Below are 17,366 nucleotides of genomic sequence, written 5' to 3' on the forward strand. Positions count from 1 at the left end.
AGTTCAATCATACTGAATATCAGTCAATACATGGAACTGAAAGTCGATACTCTGGATTCTGGGCTACTCTAAATTAATCAACACAATCACCTTTTAGGTGTCCATTGTAGACTCATGGGAATTGGTACGACAACATATGGTTGATCCTGAGTTTACACAAACAATTCATCAATTATCCTTGTATTCAGCATATCAAGAAACAAGTGTTTCATTGTTACTTTATTCTGATCTGTCTTGACAATGTATTGTTTTGGTAAATCCTTGACTGATTCAAGTAATGATTTCAGCTGTATGTTGAGAACGTATCGAGCTATAATAAAGTGCAAGAGACTTGGATCAGATCTTGCAAATATATTCTCTAAAACATCATTATTGGAATTCCAACACATTAACCAAGACACACTTAGTCTGAGATCCTGCAGGACCAACTCGCCCAATACATTTGCCATAGTTGGTCAAGGTTAACAGACTGCAAATCCATCATAAAATGCCACGTGATGGATCGTTGTTTTGGTCGAGTTTTTTGCTGCAAAACTCATCGAATACAAGAATGGTTTTGGGAATGTTCACTAGTACGAGCACCACCACTCTACGAAATGCTAGTATAATCAACAGCTTTAAAATACCTTCTGTCTGTTTCTCTAGAGATCAGATGCCATTGACACATGCCATGGCTTCTGTAGGTTGATTCAATAATTGTTTTATTCAACCTTTTCTGATCCATCTAATAGTCATCAATTCCATTTGGATCATGTCATAGAATCATGAAGCTGTGTCACTAATAGAAGCACGTCGCTGTTACGACAAAGTCAAGTACCGTCGAGAACAAAGAAAAATCAAGCAGAAACTTAATCAGGATGATATCACCTTTGATCATGCATTCTCTGTATTCCAGGTCAGATTGCAGCCATCAATCCATTTGTGATGTACTCGACCAATCTTGACTACTTTCAAGTCTAACATGTTGAACCATTGGGATGTATAGACGTATACTCTTGGTCAGGATCTACCAATAACTGCACATATCAAGATCGCACATTCTGAAAGTGGAAAACCAATTCGTGGTGAAGTCATGTTTCCACATCAAGTTGGGCAACTGGAAAAACCTGTCGTTTTGATGTTTGCTACAGTATGTGTGTTGTCTATCAATGTCAATCCTAATTTATGCACTTGGTTTGACCAGCTATAATGTATTTAATCCTTCTCCGTTTCAGGGAAAACAAGCAGAAGAGGCAAAACAACTCGGAGTAGACATTGTTGGTGGAGACGAGCTTATCGAGCAGGTATTTTTTATTCTATACTATTTTCATCAAACCGTACTCTTGGTAAATGCTGATCTGTTTTATAAATGCTAGATCATGGAAGACAAAATCACGTTTGATCGTTGTCTTTCCACCAGTGAGATGTTTCCAAAAGTTATAAAAATTGCCCGAAAACTCGGTCCAAAAGGACTCATGCCAAGTCCTGCCAAAGGTGCATTTTAAATCTAGCTTGTTTCGAGATATTCAAAGACTGATGTTTGGTGAAATTTAGGAACTGTGTCTGACGACTTACCTGCAATGATGGCGTCGTTGCATGCAAGCACCAAATTTGAACTCGGCTCCAACAATATGATTCAAGTCGAGGTTGGTCGGGTAAGTTGGATTGATCGCTGGATCTTATGGTCATGTTTTGACTAACGCTTGTGTTTTACACGAAATGCTTTGGACCCATTAGGCTTTATGGAAGGAAAGCGAAGTTGAAGGTAGTATCTGACCCGTTGCCATCAAAAAGTATAACAACCGATTCTTACTCTTTCAACTTGGAATCTAGCCAACATCAAATCACTGATCGGTTCTATAATGAAAAGCAGGCCAAGCAAGCAAGATGGTATGGTTGATTTTAGAATTCAATTCGCTGTTTTTATTCCCATTCACCAATTCAAATCCACTTTACTGAATTTCAATATATTGATATAACAGTAAACGGATTTGTTGAAAGCATCAGCATATCTGCTCCACATACGGCAGGAATGAAACTCCCCAATTCCAAATTTATTCCAAAGCCTCCCAAGGCTCTGTCTGAAGTCAAAACACTACTGGAATCTTATGGACTGTTAACCAGAGTTGGAAAGGGAGTCCAAATAAATATTCAGTATGATTAAATAAAAAGAGTTTTTCAAAGAAACTGGTTGATCGAATTCAAGTTTTCAATAAAAATCTGTCATTCCAACTCTGCGATATGGCAGATAACCTTCCATTTGCAGACTCGGATGATCTGTCATCAGACATTCCATCACCATTCAATCCAATCCCATACACTCTAGTAAACTCTCGCCCTCTTACAAACACTCCATTCGTTGCACCCTATGTTCCTGTGAGTCGTCTGGTCACTTCATCAGCCTTGCACTTTGCTGGTATAGGCCCAACAGACATCCTTGTAGACCTTGGCTGTGGTGATGGTCGTATCTTGATTGATGCCCTATGCGATTCATGCACTCCTGACAATGATCATATTGAAACGCACCAGATCTATCCACCCGCTCAATGTATCGGTGTAGAACTAGATCCATATCTAGCTGCATTCATCCGAAAAACCAATCCTAGCCTCATCTCCAACAACAAGCTGGTCATCATCGAACAGGATATGTTTACAGTAGATCTAGAAGCTATAAAAGCTACTGTGATTGTCATGTATCTTCTCCCAGCTGGACTGGAGAAACTCAAACCACTGCTATCAGCCTGGTTATCACGCAATGATGTGGACACCAGTCAACCAACACGTCGGATCGTAACAATCGCATATTCTATTCCTGGTTGGCAACCCATTCAAGTAAAGCAAAGCAATATGTCTTCCAATTCGTTCATGGGCGGTGCAGCTACTCCTATTCACTGCTTATTTAGATACGAAGCAGTCTCGATTTGTAATTAATATTTCGAATGTTGTGATGCTCGGCTTTGTTCCCATTTTCAATACATCGTAATGGATTTGAAAATGCAACGATGCTATTACACTTTATTTTTAAAAAGGTGTTTTGGGTTTAGAGGATTGATCCAAACTTCATGTTTGCAAATTTGGATCGTTGGCTATAACCATATGCGATACCTTTGGAAGTAAGAAACGGAAGTCTGGGTAGCAAGCAATCGTCAGTTGAGCATTGTCAAAACTATCCTACAATTCCATGTTTATCAAAATCCATCACAACTTACAGTAGATCTTTGGCACGCTGAAAATCCTCAGTCTCGACTTCAATCTCAAACGCTGTTCCAAAAGCATATGTTGTTTCATCAATCTCCAACTTGAGATTCTTCCATTCAAACATTGTTCGCAAGGTTTTGAAAGATCCTATCACTTGCAATGCAGTTGCTTCAGGGTGCTCATCAAAAACGACCTGAAAAAGTTTATGTCTATATAATATTTGGAAAATAAAATGGTTGAGCGCTTGAAGCACAAATATTTGGATTCGATACATTAAACATACTTGTGGGCCAGCTGAGGAAACATGGATGGATTTTCAACAAGTTGATCGAGTAATTCATCTTGGATAGGCTCTTCAAGCTTATGTGATCATTCAATAACAGAAATCAAGAATTTGATTAAAAACCAGTCAGCCAGACGAGTGGATTTGAACATTACTCGATCTGTTGCATCCACAAATAACCAAACAAACCTCTTCATTGATGGAAACACCACTGTTAATACGTCCCTTTCCCTTGAGTGTCACGACTGATTTTGGAGTTTTTGTATCAGAAACTGGATCCCATCGCTGATTCCTACGCAGTCGAAAAGTGCGTCTGATCTTTTCACTACACACATCACATCAGTCTACCCATACTGTGCATGGAATCACTACTCATACATTCTAAAACTGCATACAATAGCATACAAATCTCTAGATGGTCCGTCAAGAAAGTAGTTTTCTTGTGAATCAGTTCCAAGAAATGTGGCTTCTGAAGATAGCTCATGGAACAGATCAATGACTGCCGTATGGACTTGCTTGGATTCAAGTCTAAGTTTAAGTTCAATTTCCATTTGGATTCAGTCGTTTATATGAATAGAAAAATGCAAACTAATCGACTGTAGCAAAGATTTGACAAGATAATCAATGAATTCGATTTCTAAATAGCTTCAGGACACAAGATAGTCCCATATAAGCATGTCGTACTCGTTCAAGTGTATGCTGACAAGAGTTGTCCAACTCATCAGAAATCATATTTATACTTTCAAGAGAACCTTGAATGTAAATGACAGTCTCCTTGCTCGACGGCCAGGCGATCAACAACTTTCTCAGTCATGACAAGGCTCATTAGTTTTTGCTGGAAATCTCAAAAACTGATCTTTAGTCATTACAGTAAACTCGGATCAGTCTTGAACATGTGTGGTGTATTGAAACAAATTGGTATTTGTTTCCAATAAAGCTTATCGGTCGATAGTCTTGAAACTGCATCATTTGATGACTTGTAACTTGTAGAAATATAATTATGGCCTTGTTTCGATTTGTATAGAATGAGATCTGAATACGCTAGTATTACATCAGGCTGAGCATTTCGTGTAGAACTATATTCAAATAATAGCCATAATCTTGTTATCCAACAGCATCACAGCACATGTTGATGGATAATTATTCATGGATAATACTGTTTGACAAGCCATATCACATAGATAGGCTGTGACTTTAAACCAACCCTTAGCACCGCTTAACACTCAATATGTTATGCATCTCAACACTTTTATCGTATTGGACTGAACTACTCCAACGATAAAGTGTTGATCTATTTGTTTAATAAAGCATAGACGTATGGGTCGAGTCAATGCAAGCAATGATTCCTATACAATACAATCCATGAAGCATAAACTGTATCATTAAATTAATGCATATTTTAAACAGACCTCCCTTGATATAAACCATTTAAATACGATGCATTTGTATGATTTATTTGAACATTTAAAATCGTTCCTGAATTGCCTATTCATTGCATCTAAATATCATCACTGCAACCTCGCCAAACAGGATGAAGCTTATATCGATCGCTGTATTTTCATTATTTTCAACTGCAGTCATTGCTCATCCATACATCAGTGAGTCATCAATTAATCTCGAAAAGCGAGCAATAGGCGACGACGTATCTGAAACACAACATCAGAATAATGAATCGAATGATGATGTTGGCTCTGTGGTTCAAGTAAATGAACAAGTTACTGACACAAGCCAATCCACTGCAGACTCTAGCGTTTTGGACAATCTTGATTCTAAACATCTCGCTGTATCCAACGATCAACAACATACTAGCGACTCTGACTGTCAGCTCTGCAACTTATCGCCAAACAAAGACTCGACCCCTCAAACTGATGCCCAAAGCTCGTCTTTATCATCTGATGGCTATTGCGATACTGGCTCTAAATTGCTTGACATCTTTATGTATATCTGTGGATGGACTGAAATGACACTACAACAGCAATTGAAAGAAATCGAAGCGACTATGACATATCTTGGAATGTCTATTTCAGACGATACTGAATTTGAATGTCCGCTCAATATAAACATGGATTTGTTAAAAAGTCGAGCGCAGGCTGCTTGTAATTTGGAAACAATGCTTCAAGATTATTGGGAAAATGGAAAACAACAAATGCTAGAATTAGCACGGAATCAACTCGTATTGAATCTCGACATACTCAAGATGTCATCACAGGAAATCATAGTCAATTCTGGTAAAACATTAAAATCTTGCTTAAAACCAGAACGGTGCGCGTCTTTTAAACAATATGGCTCAAAGCAGTCCGATTATGAAAGTGATCAGTTGCCATCAAGAAATACTCGAATAAAGTTTACGACCAAAACAACCAGGAAGTTTATCAAAAACAAGAAAATACGGAAATATGGCAAAGATGTCACCAGGAACATTCTAGACGATGAAGATTCAGACTCAGACTCGGATTCGGATTCATACTCAGATTCAGATTCGGACTCAGACTCAGCTTTGTACTCAGACTCGGACTTGGATGAAGGCTTGGACTCGAATGAAAATGAAAATGGAATGCAAGTGGAATTCGACGAAAAAACCAACGAGAGGCTCAACAAGGTACATGAAAAGTTCAGTTCAATGTTCAAGGTACCCGAAACAAATATCAAGCATGATACCCAACAAAACACACACGAGTCTGAATCCACCAGCAACGAGCAAGAAACAACACTTTTGAACAAGGATTTTGAACAAACCAAAGATAATACCAAGACGATCGAATGTCCCAATCAAGGTCCATCACAACCTAAAACAAGATTCACGGTTTCTCCTGTCGATGAACCAGAAACCAAGTCCGAAACACAAAGTTCATCACAATCTAAAACAAGATTCACGGTTTCTCCTGTCAATGAACCAGAAACCAAGTCTGAAGCACAAAGTTCATCACAACCCAAAACAAAATGATTAGACCGCGATTAAAACACATCTTGGTTCACGACCAACAAAGCTGATGGATCCACTAGTCATTACAGAACTAACCAACATGATATATTCTTGTTAATATATGTATATGAACTAGTCACACTTGCGGATCTATATCATATCAATAAATTGGAATGGTATATATAAAACACATTTTGTTAATGATTCAATATATGCAACTGAATTATATACATTTAATGGTGTGGTTGGTCCGTTTACGGTTGTTTGCACTATGTGACAATACATGACGGGTGAGTGAATGCATGTATGCTGGATCGCCATTGCAGAGTCATGACTACCGTGACATTTCATTTGGATATACAACGTGGTGCATATTTTATCTGATCAACTTGGACTCGATGAATCGTGTATATTGTCATTGCTGACATCAGTTTGACTACAGCATACAGTATATCGCTTGATTGTGTATTGATCCATCACGCAATGCATTACAATGGGTTATATCTGGTTACAACATGATTGAATCCGACTAAATTAATGTATTTAATCATGAACAAGCCATAAACAATCATGATTGGTTTGATTATTAGCCGCTATTAGTATATGATCAACTGCATGTGAGCAACATACACAGAATGCATCGGTTTGAACCATACTACTGTGCTAGTGCAATAATACACACCAATAACGAGTAAATATTAAATGCATGATTTGAAAGATGCGTGATCAAATAAACGTATCATCACCATCACCAATTGAACTCAAAGTACTGCAACACATGTGTCAATGAAAACAGACATGAACACTCGAGCAACAATGTATTGGATTGTAAGAGTTCCAGCAGTTGATGTTGATCAAGACAAGTTTAAATATAAATTCGATTAGACTATTGGTGTGTCAAATATGATGATTTGATACAAGTTGCAAGTGAATATACGGTGTATTTGAATCATTCATGCAGTGCATATAAATATTCAGAATAAAGTATAATTGCAATATTGAGATTGAAAGCAAAAGGCAAATATGGAAAACAAAATAGTACGAAAATAGAATGAAAGTAATACAGAATGGGGCTGTGGCGCAGTGGTAGCGCGTTCGCTTTGCATGCGAAAGGCCTAGGGTTCGAACCCCTACTGCTCCATTTATACTTTTGCAAAAGTGTCGAATTGTTGGCTCGATCAGTCATGCATTTTTGAACACATCCAAGAATTCATATCAAATGTTGAACATCAATACTGTAATCATATATTTTTCAAGAAATAATTTGACAGTTTACATTCAACGTTGAATATCCAAAGTGAAGTTTTTGCCAATTTTGAATGCAGTTTGTCGAGTTACACAAATGACAGACAGACATGATATGGTGCAGCATGGCTTACAAAAGTTACAACGATTCAGGGCACAATCACTTATCCGAGCTCGTAGTGAAAACTCTCTTTCTACTACAGACTGCAGTCATTCCAATTCCATAAACACTTTCAATACTCAAGAGACTGAAGGTATGCCTACAATGGGATCGTGGGTGCGTCGTTTATCAGGAAATAACCACACTCGACATACAGCAATTGCTGACAGTTTTCAAGTCATACCTGTTGCTGTGAATAAAGCCAACGACACTTCTGGAGTTAATGGAGAGAGAGCTTCAAATGCTCGTCGTGCGGACCACAAGACTATTTCTGTGAGCAAGCTACTGGCTGAAAGGTAGCTTTGATGTATTGATTTCAAGTCGAATGACTATTGTGTTGTATCAACCCGTCTGCAGCTACTGCTTTGTCATTTAGTATATGTACTGGGTTGATCCATTTACTGAATTCATCTGTATATTCTTTAATCGTTTGAATCCATGCTTCAGTGGTAGATACCGGCATCAGTCTGCTCATATACAGCAATTGAGCAAAGAAACGCAGCCCGGCTCTAGTATTTATCCAATAGCAGGACAGCATACCACTAACGGTGTGGTAGACTCTGATCTTTCAAATCCGACTGTCTTGGAATCTATCATTTCAGATCTTCGAATTCAACTCCAACAAAGTAGCCTTGAAATCGCATCACTAAAGGAAAAGCTTTCGTCTAGCAATAACTCGAGTAATGAATCTAATCCAACCATAATAGTTGATTCATCACCACCAAAACAATCACCATCCAGTCCTCTTGACCCATTACCACAAAAACAAGTCAGTCCAAGCTCTGATGTTTTATTGGAATTGCAAAAATCGAAGCAACATATTTTAGATCTGGAAATGAAATTAAAAGAAATGGACGATAGCAAGCAGGTTTTGGTGCAGCATAATCTGGAATTGACACAACAACTAGAAAAGCATAGCATAGCATCTGAACCAGTTGTGGATCCCGCTCAGGTGTTACCAGCTGATCCACCTCAACCGGATCTTGTAGTTTTACAAGATCAGATTCAGGAACTCAAGACAAAACTAGTCAAGATTCAAGTGGATTTATTAGCTGCACATGAGATCATTGATGTTCAACATACAAAACTTGAAACTTTATTGGTGCAGAATGAGTCGTCTCAATCTGCAACTATATCATCAAAAAGTGTTCAAAACAATGGCCGACACAAGAGCATTGAGCTTGTTTTTGATGCTGGTGAGCATTCCCCATCTGATAAAACACCACCTTTAGTTGTATCTGCATCCATTGATCAATCGGATCTTCTTCTTTCAAGCGCATTGGCTGTATTGGAAAATACAATTTCTACACTAGAACAGTCTAGCTCAGATCCTACTGCAACCATCAGCGATATTTACGATCAACTAGACAAACTTAAATCGTGTATTTTGGAACTTGGACAACATAGCAAAAAAGTTTATTCTCTTCTCGAGTCGACAACAGCGAATCTTCAACAACAGTTGCAGACAAACGCAGAAATCAAACGACTTGTTGTTCAATCCTCAATCAATGGCATGTCCAGCTCGCCACAATATAGAAACAAATCCAAGAGTAGTATTTTTTCATAAATAAATCATTTTATACCATGTGTTTTATATGGAAGAATGGACTGGCATGCAGCTGTGATTCGGTATTTGTCAGTTTGAATTCAAAACAACAATTTTGAATTGAATGTAAAAGTTGTAAACTCAAGCCAACAACATGACGAATCCTTACAGATTACTCCGTTCTGTGCGCATTATTGGTACTGGCATGACTAGACTAAACCCACCTCCAAATGCTGCTGGTGTTTATGCTACTCCCACTCAATTGATGCAGCAGTCTTTGCAATCAGCATTGGAGTCGGTTGGCTTGAATGTTCGGGATTTGAATGGTCTGATTGCTATTCCGTCACTGGCAGAGCCTCATTTTATGGTAACTAATGCATTAGTTCTTTATAAACTGTTGTATTACCAGGCTTGCTGTCGAAGACTTGAATGAATTTACAGTTTTTTGGTGTTGTATAGGAAGCACATTTCTTGGCTACTCAAATTGGCATGTTGCCTGGTCATAGTCTTGTAGTAAGAACCGTTGATACTGGAGGTGCAGGTCCTGTTACTGGGTTGCTTGAAGCAAAACGAATGGTTCAAATGGAAGGAGCCGATCTAGTTGCTGTTGTTGCAGGTAATGCTTAACCGTCCAATTGGCTTACATCTGACAACCTTGTATAAAACTCGGATCTAATATTCCATCTTTATTTAAACATTATTTTGAATATAAAAAGGTGATGCTGTTAAAAACCTTTCTGGTGACGAGTTTCTAAAGCGAGCCGATCAGACGTGTAGTCATCCAGAAGCCAATCTGCCTTCGCCTGTGATTCCGTCTGGATACGATCGTATGGCACAGTATCAGATGCGTCAATTTGGCACCACTAGAGAGCAGTTGGCCATGTGTTCTGCTCTCATGTCCATAATGGCATCTCGTCACCCCTACGCCCTCACCAAAACACCTCGTTCACTAAATGATGTACTGAAATCTCAGCCTGTAGCTCCTGCAACCAATGTGCTAGAGTGTGCGCGACGTGCAGATGGTGGAGCTGCCGTATTGGTAGCCTCTTCTCGATTTCTTGAGCGAAAAAACATACCTCGGAATCACGGCGCAGTGATCATTGGTGGTGGTGAAGCATCTGGCCCACTCTATCCTGCCAAGGATCCATCCCTCATCACCGAAGTTGCATTCTCATGTGAAGAGGCTGCATCGATTGCATACGAAGAAGCACAGGTGGGTGTTCGTGATATCGATTTTTTCGGTCTATATGACTGCTTTCCAATTTGCTTGATCCGTGCAGTCGAAGCAGTTGGTCTTGCTCCAAAAGGATCGGGTGGAGCGTACATTGAAGTAAAATACAACGAGTTATTACATGCAATGGAAAGTTGTCCTGGTGCGTTATCGGAATCTTTTCGTCCTCAAGATATCTTTCCTGTGAATACTCACGGTGGATTGCTGGCTTTTGGCGCACCATGGGAAGTTCCAGCAATGTATAATATCATTGAGGCCTATTCTCAACTTACAGGAACAGCTGGGCCTTTACGCCAAGTTAGGAACGCTCGTCGTGCTCTTGTGTATGGCAACGGCGGTATCTTTTCACATAGTGCTATTGCCATTCTTGGCGATGGACGATACTGAGTTTTAGTTGCTTTTTCAATTATTTGTTCTTTCCGTTGCATGAATCACTTTAGGCATTTATTTTACTCAAGCATATAGTTGGAGATTTAAACTTAATCCTATGAAATACATACTAAATTTGGAATGTATAATGAAACTGGGTTCAACTCTTTTATTAGTTGATATATTTGAATATTCAAAAGCTGTCAACGCGCACGCCTTTGGTGCTCTTGTCGTCCATGTGTAGGTGCAATCGTTGCTTGTTGTTTTAGCACAACCTTGAGTTTGTCTAAACGATCCAGCATACCCTGCTGACGTTCAATCTCTGGTTCATATGCAATCAGCTCTTTAACCATAGATAGTAAGGGTGCTACGTATGCTTCATCAGCAGCTAATGGATGTAGAGTTGGAAGTTGACGTGGTTGTTTGGCTGATGGTGTACAAAGCTCGATTGGATCATCAAGTGTTGGCATGGGTAATTTTCTTCTTGGAGATGCGTTTTTTATCGAGTCAGAATGTGTATAGTGATTTGCTTGTATTTGAAATGCTGTTTCTGGAATATGAAATCGATGCATCGTTGACACACCGGATTGAGATGTTGGCGTAGTCGAGATTGCTTCTGCCGTATGTGAGCGAATATGTTGGTGTTGTGTATGAGTCTGCACGGGTTGAAGTTTTGACTCGATGAATGACTTGTGTGCTGAGATTTGATCGCATTCTTGTTTTAAAGACATACTATGCACTTTTTCTCGCTTCAGCTCCTCGGACAAGCTAAAAGTTCGTTCGCGCAGCTCTATTTCGCGCTGTTCGGCACGAGTCAGCTTTTCTTCAAGCTTCTCTACTTGACCAGTATGTTCTTTGCTTGTTTCACGTAATACAGTACATTCTGCAGACGATCTTATCAACTCTTCTTTGACTTTTCCTATTTCCTCGGTTAGTTTTTCGGTAATGGATTTTATACGAGTGTTCAGTTCAGACTTTTCTTTTTTCAATTCGTGAATTTCTTCACGTGCACTAGACAGTTTTTCTCGACAGTGATCCAGCTCTATCGCAATTACATTGGATGTTTTGTTGGCTTCTTCTAATAGTTTTTCCGTTTGACTTTTTTGAGATTGCAATGCTTCAAAAGTCTCTTGTTGTCTTTTTTGTTCATGCTCAGTGTTGTATATCTTTTCAGACAACAGAGTAACCTGTCGGCTAGCTTCGACTAGATTTTGTTCCAAGCGTGATTTGTCGGACAGCAATCCTGAAATTTCTTGAGCAACATGTTTTGCATCGAGTGCCTGTGATTCTCTACCACTTTTTAGTCGTTCGTACATGTGGATAAAAGTCTGCTCTAGCTCGTTTTTGTCGTGCTCCAAAGTGGCAATGCGAGATACGTATGTGTTTACGTTGGCTTCAAGTTGTTTCTTGTCGCGCAGAGTAGCATCAAGCACACGCTGACGAGCTTCAAGTTTTTGAGCAGCTGCTTCAAGATCCAATAGTGCCTTTTCATCGCGGCTTTTGATTCTGTCTTCAATTGCTTCCAATGCTCCTGAAGCAGCAGAAAGTTCTTGTTCAGCTAAACGTTGCAAATCTTGGTACTCGCATACTTTGGTTTTTTCTTGAGCTATTTTTTCCATCAGATCTTTTGCAGAATATGATAGTTGATTGACTGCTTCAACAACACTGATAAGGTAGCAGTTGTCCATCATACGCACAAAGATTTTTCCTTTGCATTCTTTCTGAACCACTGTTAGTGATGTATCCATAAAGTCTTCATTGCTTTTGAATGGCGGAATATCTACAATTTTTCCTATTTCATCAAGAGTCATTTGCACACTGGCAAGCTGCTTTACATACTGTGAAACGCGCTTATTATTGCTTGAAACAGACGTCTCTAGTTTTTGAATGGTATATACTGCTTGCTGAAGTTCAGTTTGAGCTGCACTCAAAGCTTTTAATGCTGCGCCATGTTCTTCTGAATCTGCCAACATTTTTTCTGTCAGTTCTCGGTGATCCTCGCTCAGTTTGCGCGATTTAATCAGCTCATCATCCATCAAAACTGTTTTGGCCATCAAATCATTGAACTGTTGAGTCATTTCTTTCTTGGCTTCAAGTAACTGTTGATTTTGATCTCGCCATGCAGCAATATCTGTTTCAAGTTGCCAAACTCGTTTTTTGAGTAAATCAAGTTGTTCCAATTTGTTCTTCAATTCTATTTCAAGCACTTCAAGTTTTACGTCTGTATCTTTTTTGAGTTTATCCAGCTGTAGTTTAAAACTACTTTTGTTTTCGACATGGGCTTGATTTGCTTTGGTCAATTCTTCAATCTGTGATTGGAAACGTGTCTTTTGAACCTCGACTTGTTTTGAAGCAGTCTCTGCTTCACGTGAAAGTTTGGAAACTGTTTCAATGTGTGCATCTTCAAGTTTTTGAATTTTTGATTCTAAATCTGATTGGAATCTTAATCGTTGTGCTTCCAAATCGCCTTCGTGACGTTTTGTAGCACTGACCTCTAGTTGCATCTGACGCTCTTTCCATTCTGCTTGAGTTTCTTTAAAACCTTGGCGAATATCAGATATTGTTTTCTCCTGTATCATGATTGTTTTTTCTAGCTCTCTGACACGCATAATTGTCTTTTCTGCATTCAATTCTAAATCATGAACATGTTTGCTTTGGTTTCGTATGGTTTCTTTGGATTGGTTTTCGATTGAAACTAATGCAGAACATTCTTGTGTTTTACGATCCAATGTATCTGAAAGTTCCCGGATATGAATTTTCAAATTGTCTCGTTCTTGAGACAACTGTGTAACAAGCTGTTTATGGTTGACGATCGTTTCCTTGAGTTGAGTAGTATCTGCAATATCGCGGCGATTGTTCTCAACAGCAGTTGCCAATAAAGCTTTTTTCAGCTCCAATTGCTCAAGCGTGTCGTGATATAACTGATCAAGTTGCTGTACCTTTTGCGACATGGTTGTAATTTCCAATCGTAGTGTAGTTTCAATTTCATGCATTTGCTCAATTGTATCCTCAAAGTTTTGCTGTCGATCATCAAAATCGCGTTGCATTCGTTGTAGAGTTTTCTCAAGACTGTCTACTCGTTCTAATGCAACAGATGCTTTGTGAGCAGAATCAACCGCTTCACTTTCTTTTCTTAATAATACGAGTGATTTATCTTGAAGATCTCGCTCTAAATTATCCATGGTATTGCGATACTGTGTTTTGATAGATTCTATCTGGGCTTCGTTGTTTAAAATTTCTGCTGCCTGCTGTCTTAAATCCATACTTAAACGGATTGCCTCGGCTTCTTTTGCTTTCAAGGTTTCTTCTTTTGCAGCAAGTGTTTGTTCGCGATCTTTAAGTCTCTCCTGTGTTTCTTGTATTGATCGTTTTAGGCTTTCAGTTGTTTGAAGTGCCATTGATTTGGTGGATTCCAAAGCCTGTGTTAGTCGCTGAATTTTTACATTTCTTTCTTCATCTAATTTGGACAAGGCAGTTTCGCGCTCATGATCAAAAGCTGTTCTGATTTGCTCGATACGAGCATCACTTTGTTCACGCACACGATGAAGTCGCTCTTCATTGTCTTTAGTAAGTTGCTTGGCTGATGCATCTGAATCGGCCCGAATTCTTGCAAGCTCTGCTGTGGTGGATACACGATATCCTTGAAATTCTGCAACCAGTGCTGCATAGTCACTAGCATGATCACGCTTCTCTTTATCAAGCATAGCTTTCCATTTTTCTTCAGCAGCAGCCAATTCTCGTGATACTTCCCGGTGAGCAGCTACACGCTGCGCATCAAGCTTTTCATGATCGGTTTTGGCATCTTTAAGAGCCTCTCTAATCTGTCGAATTTCTTTTGTCAATGATGCCAGCTCATGCATTTGTCCTTCAGTTTCTGCCATTAAATCTTTACGTTCCCGCTCCAGTTTTGTTGTGTACTCTTGTGATGTTATTACTTGTGCTTTGATATCAGCTACTTTGGCTTCCAAAGTAGCTCGGGCTGCCACAGAAGTTGCTAATGATGCCTCGGTTTTTTTCACTTTGGTTTGGAAATCGTTGATTTTGATTTGTGCCGTAGCCAAACTCTGTTCAGCTTCGTTGAATTTTTGTTTTAAAACTGTATTGGAATTTTGTACTCCGGAAAGACATGCTTCTAACTCGGCAATTTTGACATCCTTTATCAAAAATTTCTGCTGCAAAGTGGTGAGCGCGGATTCCGAATCGCTCAATCTGGACTTGAAATCACGTTGATCTTTGGATAGATCTTGAACCATGTTTTCTTGCTGAGAAAGTTTAGTTTTTAAAGTTGTGCATTCAGTTTGTGAATCTGCCAATTTAGATTTTAATTCTTTAATTCCAGATTCCAAGTCAACGATATAAAGATCTCGTTGAACCATGCGCTGTTGAATGTTTGCCTGAGAAATTTCCGTCTCAGACAAATGTGCACGAGTTTCTTTAAGTTGCCGCTCAAGTCCATCAAACTTGATATCTCTGTCTCGATTAGCATTGACAGCGTGTGCCAAATTAGCTTCCAAATCAAGAATTGTGGCTTCGCGAGCTCCTACTCGAGCTCTTTCCGCGGCAGTCAATGCCTGTAGCTTGGAAGTTTTTTCTTCGTGATCAGCAAGTTGTTTCTGAGTTTCAGCCAATAAAGCCTCACGAGTTTTTAATGTGCGTTGCCTATCCTCAAGCTGTTCAGTTATTGACAAAATTTCAGCTTGTTTTAGCTTTACTATTGCCTGAATATTTTCAAGCTGTTTAGTAGTGTCAGTAAGTTCTATTTTGGTTTCACATAGAGTTTGCAGTGCATCGGATAGCTTGAATCCGGTATCTGACAAAGTTTTGACAGTTTTTTGGTGATCTTGTGAAAGAGATTTCAAATTCAGATTCGTCTCTGCTAGCAACTCTTCAAGCTTTTCCTTTTCTTTGGAAATGCTTTTTATCGTGTTGTTGGATTCAACTAGCAGTTCATTAATTTTTTCTTTTTCGCCAGTAAGAGATATAAAGCTGGCAATACTGTCTGCAAGACGAGAATCTGTGGTTTTCTTTTCCCGAATCATTTCCTCGAGTTTCAAAGCAGTTTCCGATAAATATCGTTGTGTTTCGGCCGTGGAGATACCGAGAGAATTCATATCTATAGTTGCCTTTTCAAGCTGATGCCTGGCTTCGTCCTTTTCCACCAACGCAGAGTTTAGGGTATGTGTCGCAATGGTCAGTTTTTTGTCTGTTTCCTCCTTCAATAATATCAGCGAATTTAATTCTGATTGCGTTTCTGCAAGCTCTCTTATCGTATTGTCATTGGATTGCTTTAAAGCATAAAGTGCAGCGGTTTCTTCGGATAGTATTTTTTCTGTTTCTTCCTTTTCCATTGTCACAGATTTTAAATTAAAAAGAGCTATTGACAGTTGCTTTTCGATATTTACTTTTTCTTGTGATACTTGTCTTGACTCTAATACAGTTTGTTCAAGCTGCTGCTCTGTTTCCTGATGTTTTTTGTCAAGCGAGTCGAGAATCAAGGTTGTGTGCTGAAGCTGTTTGTTAGCATCGAGCAATTCCGTTTTTTTCAATTCAAGACATGATTGAGTTTCTGCAAGTGACTGTGAGAGTTGCTTGATCTGAACTTGTTTTTCAAATAGACTAGCATCGCGCTCAACAATCTTTGCCAAAAGATGTGATGTGTAAGCATACTGTGACGAGTATTCCTGATTGGCTGTTGAAAGTGTTTCCTGCAATTTATTTTGATGCAATTCCAGTTTTAAAATGGTTTCTTGTAGAGCCTGAATAGTTGTATCTTGGAAGGCTTCTGTCTCGTACATATCTGATATCGTGCCAGCATAAACCCTGAGATTGTTCTCAAGATCTTGTAGAGCAATGTTTTTGTGATGAATAGTCATGTCATTTTCCTTTATCTTGACATCCATAGAAACATTATTCGCCGTTGCCAAACTTAAATCAGCCGAGATGGCAGAAATTCGACTTTCCAATGTAGATATTTGTGCATCTTTTTCGGCAACGGACTTGACAAGCTCGTTTGTTTTTTGCTCTGATAGAATGTTATTTTGTTCAAGCTCACGTATACGAGCCATCAAGTCAGCATTCTTTGAGACAGCCGCTCTCGCCACAAAGCCAGAATTTTCTTCATCCTCATTATCACGCTTTGAAAATGAATTGGACGACAACATATTTCCTCCAGACGATTTGTCGGTATTGTCCTCGTCATCTCCACCATCTCGATTTGATGAAGTCATTGCTACGTCACCGATTTGCTTTGATTTGATGGTGTGTTTGGCTAAACTTTTATAAGCTTCAAGCCACGACACTTTTTCATTGATTGCTGTAGTGGCAATCACATACCGATTAGGTGGATCATATTCACTTGTCGGCATGATTTCCAACTCCAATAATGAGGTTGATACTCCGTTTTCCACCAGAGCATCGTTTTCAATAATCTCT

The 17,366-nt window shown here is 39.1% G+C and overlaps 5 protein-coding genes across 5 annotated transcripts; 4 read left to right on the top strand and 1 right to left on the bottom strand.

Annotated features, from left to right (window-relative positions):
- Positions 1 to 670: 670 nt before the first annotated feature.
- BATDEDRAFT_30108 (mitochondrial 54S ribosomal protein MRPL1) lies at positions 671 to 2,143 on the top strand (the record flags this gene model as incomplete). Its single annotated transcript, XM_006679443.1, has 9 exons — positions 671 to 679; positions 761 to 895; positions 986 to 1,129; positions 1,215 to 1,283; positions 1,356 to 1,473; positions 1,534 to 1,634; positions 1,717 to 1,744; positions 1,813 to 1,869; positions 1,962 to 2,143. 9 exons carry the CDS (start codon positions 671 to 673, stop codon positions 2,141 to 2,143), a joined length of 843 nt encoding a protein of 280 aa, XP_006679506.1.
- Positions 2,144 to 2,220: 77 nt separating this feature from the next.
- Positions 2,221 to 2,910, top strand: BATDEDRAFT_89375 (uncharacterized protein; the record flags this gene model as incomplete). The annotated part of the gene is made up of 1 exon (XM_006679563.1): positions 2,221 to 2,910. One exon carries the CDS (start codon positions 2,221 to 2,223, stop codon positions 2,908 to 2,910), a length of 690 nt encoding a protein of 229 aa, XP_006679626.1.
- Positions 2,911 to 2,974: 64 nt separating this feature from the next.
- On the bottom strand, positions 2,975 to 4,016 carry BATDEDRAFT_89034 (uncharacterized protein). The gene is made up of 5 exons (XM_006679642.1): positions 3,866 to 4,016; positions 3,650 to 3,785; positions 3,461 to 3,537; positions 3,189 to 3,386; positions 2,975 to 3,107 (listed from the first exon to the last, which is right to left on the bottom strand). Exons 1-5 carry the CDS (start codon positions 4,009 to 4,011, stop codon positions 3,020 to 3,022), a joined length of 645 nt encoding a protein of 214 aa, XP_006679705.1. The 5' UTR covers positions 4,012 to 4,016; the 3' UTR covers positions 2,975 to 3,019.
- A 975-nt stretch (positions 4,017 to 4,991) lies between these two features.
- BATDEDRAFT_25310 (uncharacterized protein) lies at positions 4,992 to 6,404 on the top strand (the record flags this gene model as incomplete). Its single annotated transcript, XM_006679357.1, has 1 exon — positions 4,992 to 6,404. The coding sequence occupies one exon, from the start codon at positions 4,992 to 4,994 to the stop codon at positions 6,402 to 6,404; it is 1,413 nt and encodes a 470-aa protein (XP_006679420.1).
- A 3,135-nt stretch (positions 6,405 to 9,539) lies between these two features.
- BATDEDRAFT_89377 (uncharacterized protein) lies at positions 9,540 to 10,952 on the top strand (the record flags this gene model as incomplete). Its single annotated transcript, XM_006679564.1, has 3 exons — positions 9,540 to 9,701; positions 9,794 to 9,950; positions 10,051 to 10,952. 3 exons carry the CDS (start codon positions 9,540 to 9,542, stop codon positions 10,950 to 10,952), a joined length of 1,221 nt encoding a protein of 406 aa, XP_006679627.1.
- Between the last annotated feature and the right edge of the window lie 6,414 nt (positions 10,953 to 17,366).

The sequence above is a fragment of the Batrachochytrium dendrobatidis genome (genome assembly GCF_000203795.2).
Source record: "Batrachochytrium dendrobatidis JAM81 unplaced genomic scaffold BATDEscaffold_7, whole genome shotgun sequence".
In the NCBI taxonomy this organism is placed as follows: Eukaryota; Fungi; Chytridiomycota; class Chytridiomycetes; order Rhizophydiales; genus Batrachochytrium; species Batrachochytrium dendrobatidis.

What these genes read in the sequence shown, in the direction of transcription:
- BATDEDRAFT_89034 (XM_006679642.1), bottom strand. Translation starts at nt 4,011, where the DNA reads ATGGAAATTGAACTTAAACTTAGACTTGAATCCAAGCAAGTCCATACG. An exon ending in GTGTTTCCATCAATGAAGAG is followed by an intron (nt 3,538 to 3,649) that starts GTTTGTTTGGTT and finishes TGATCACATAAG; the next exon opens with CTTGAAGAGCCTATCCAAGA. An exon ending in CAGCGTGCCAAAGATCTACT is followed by an intron (nt 3,108 to 3,188) that starts GTAAGTTGTGAT and finishes CTTGCTACCCAG; the next exon opens with ACTTCCGTTTCTTACTTCCA.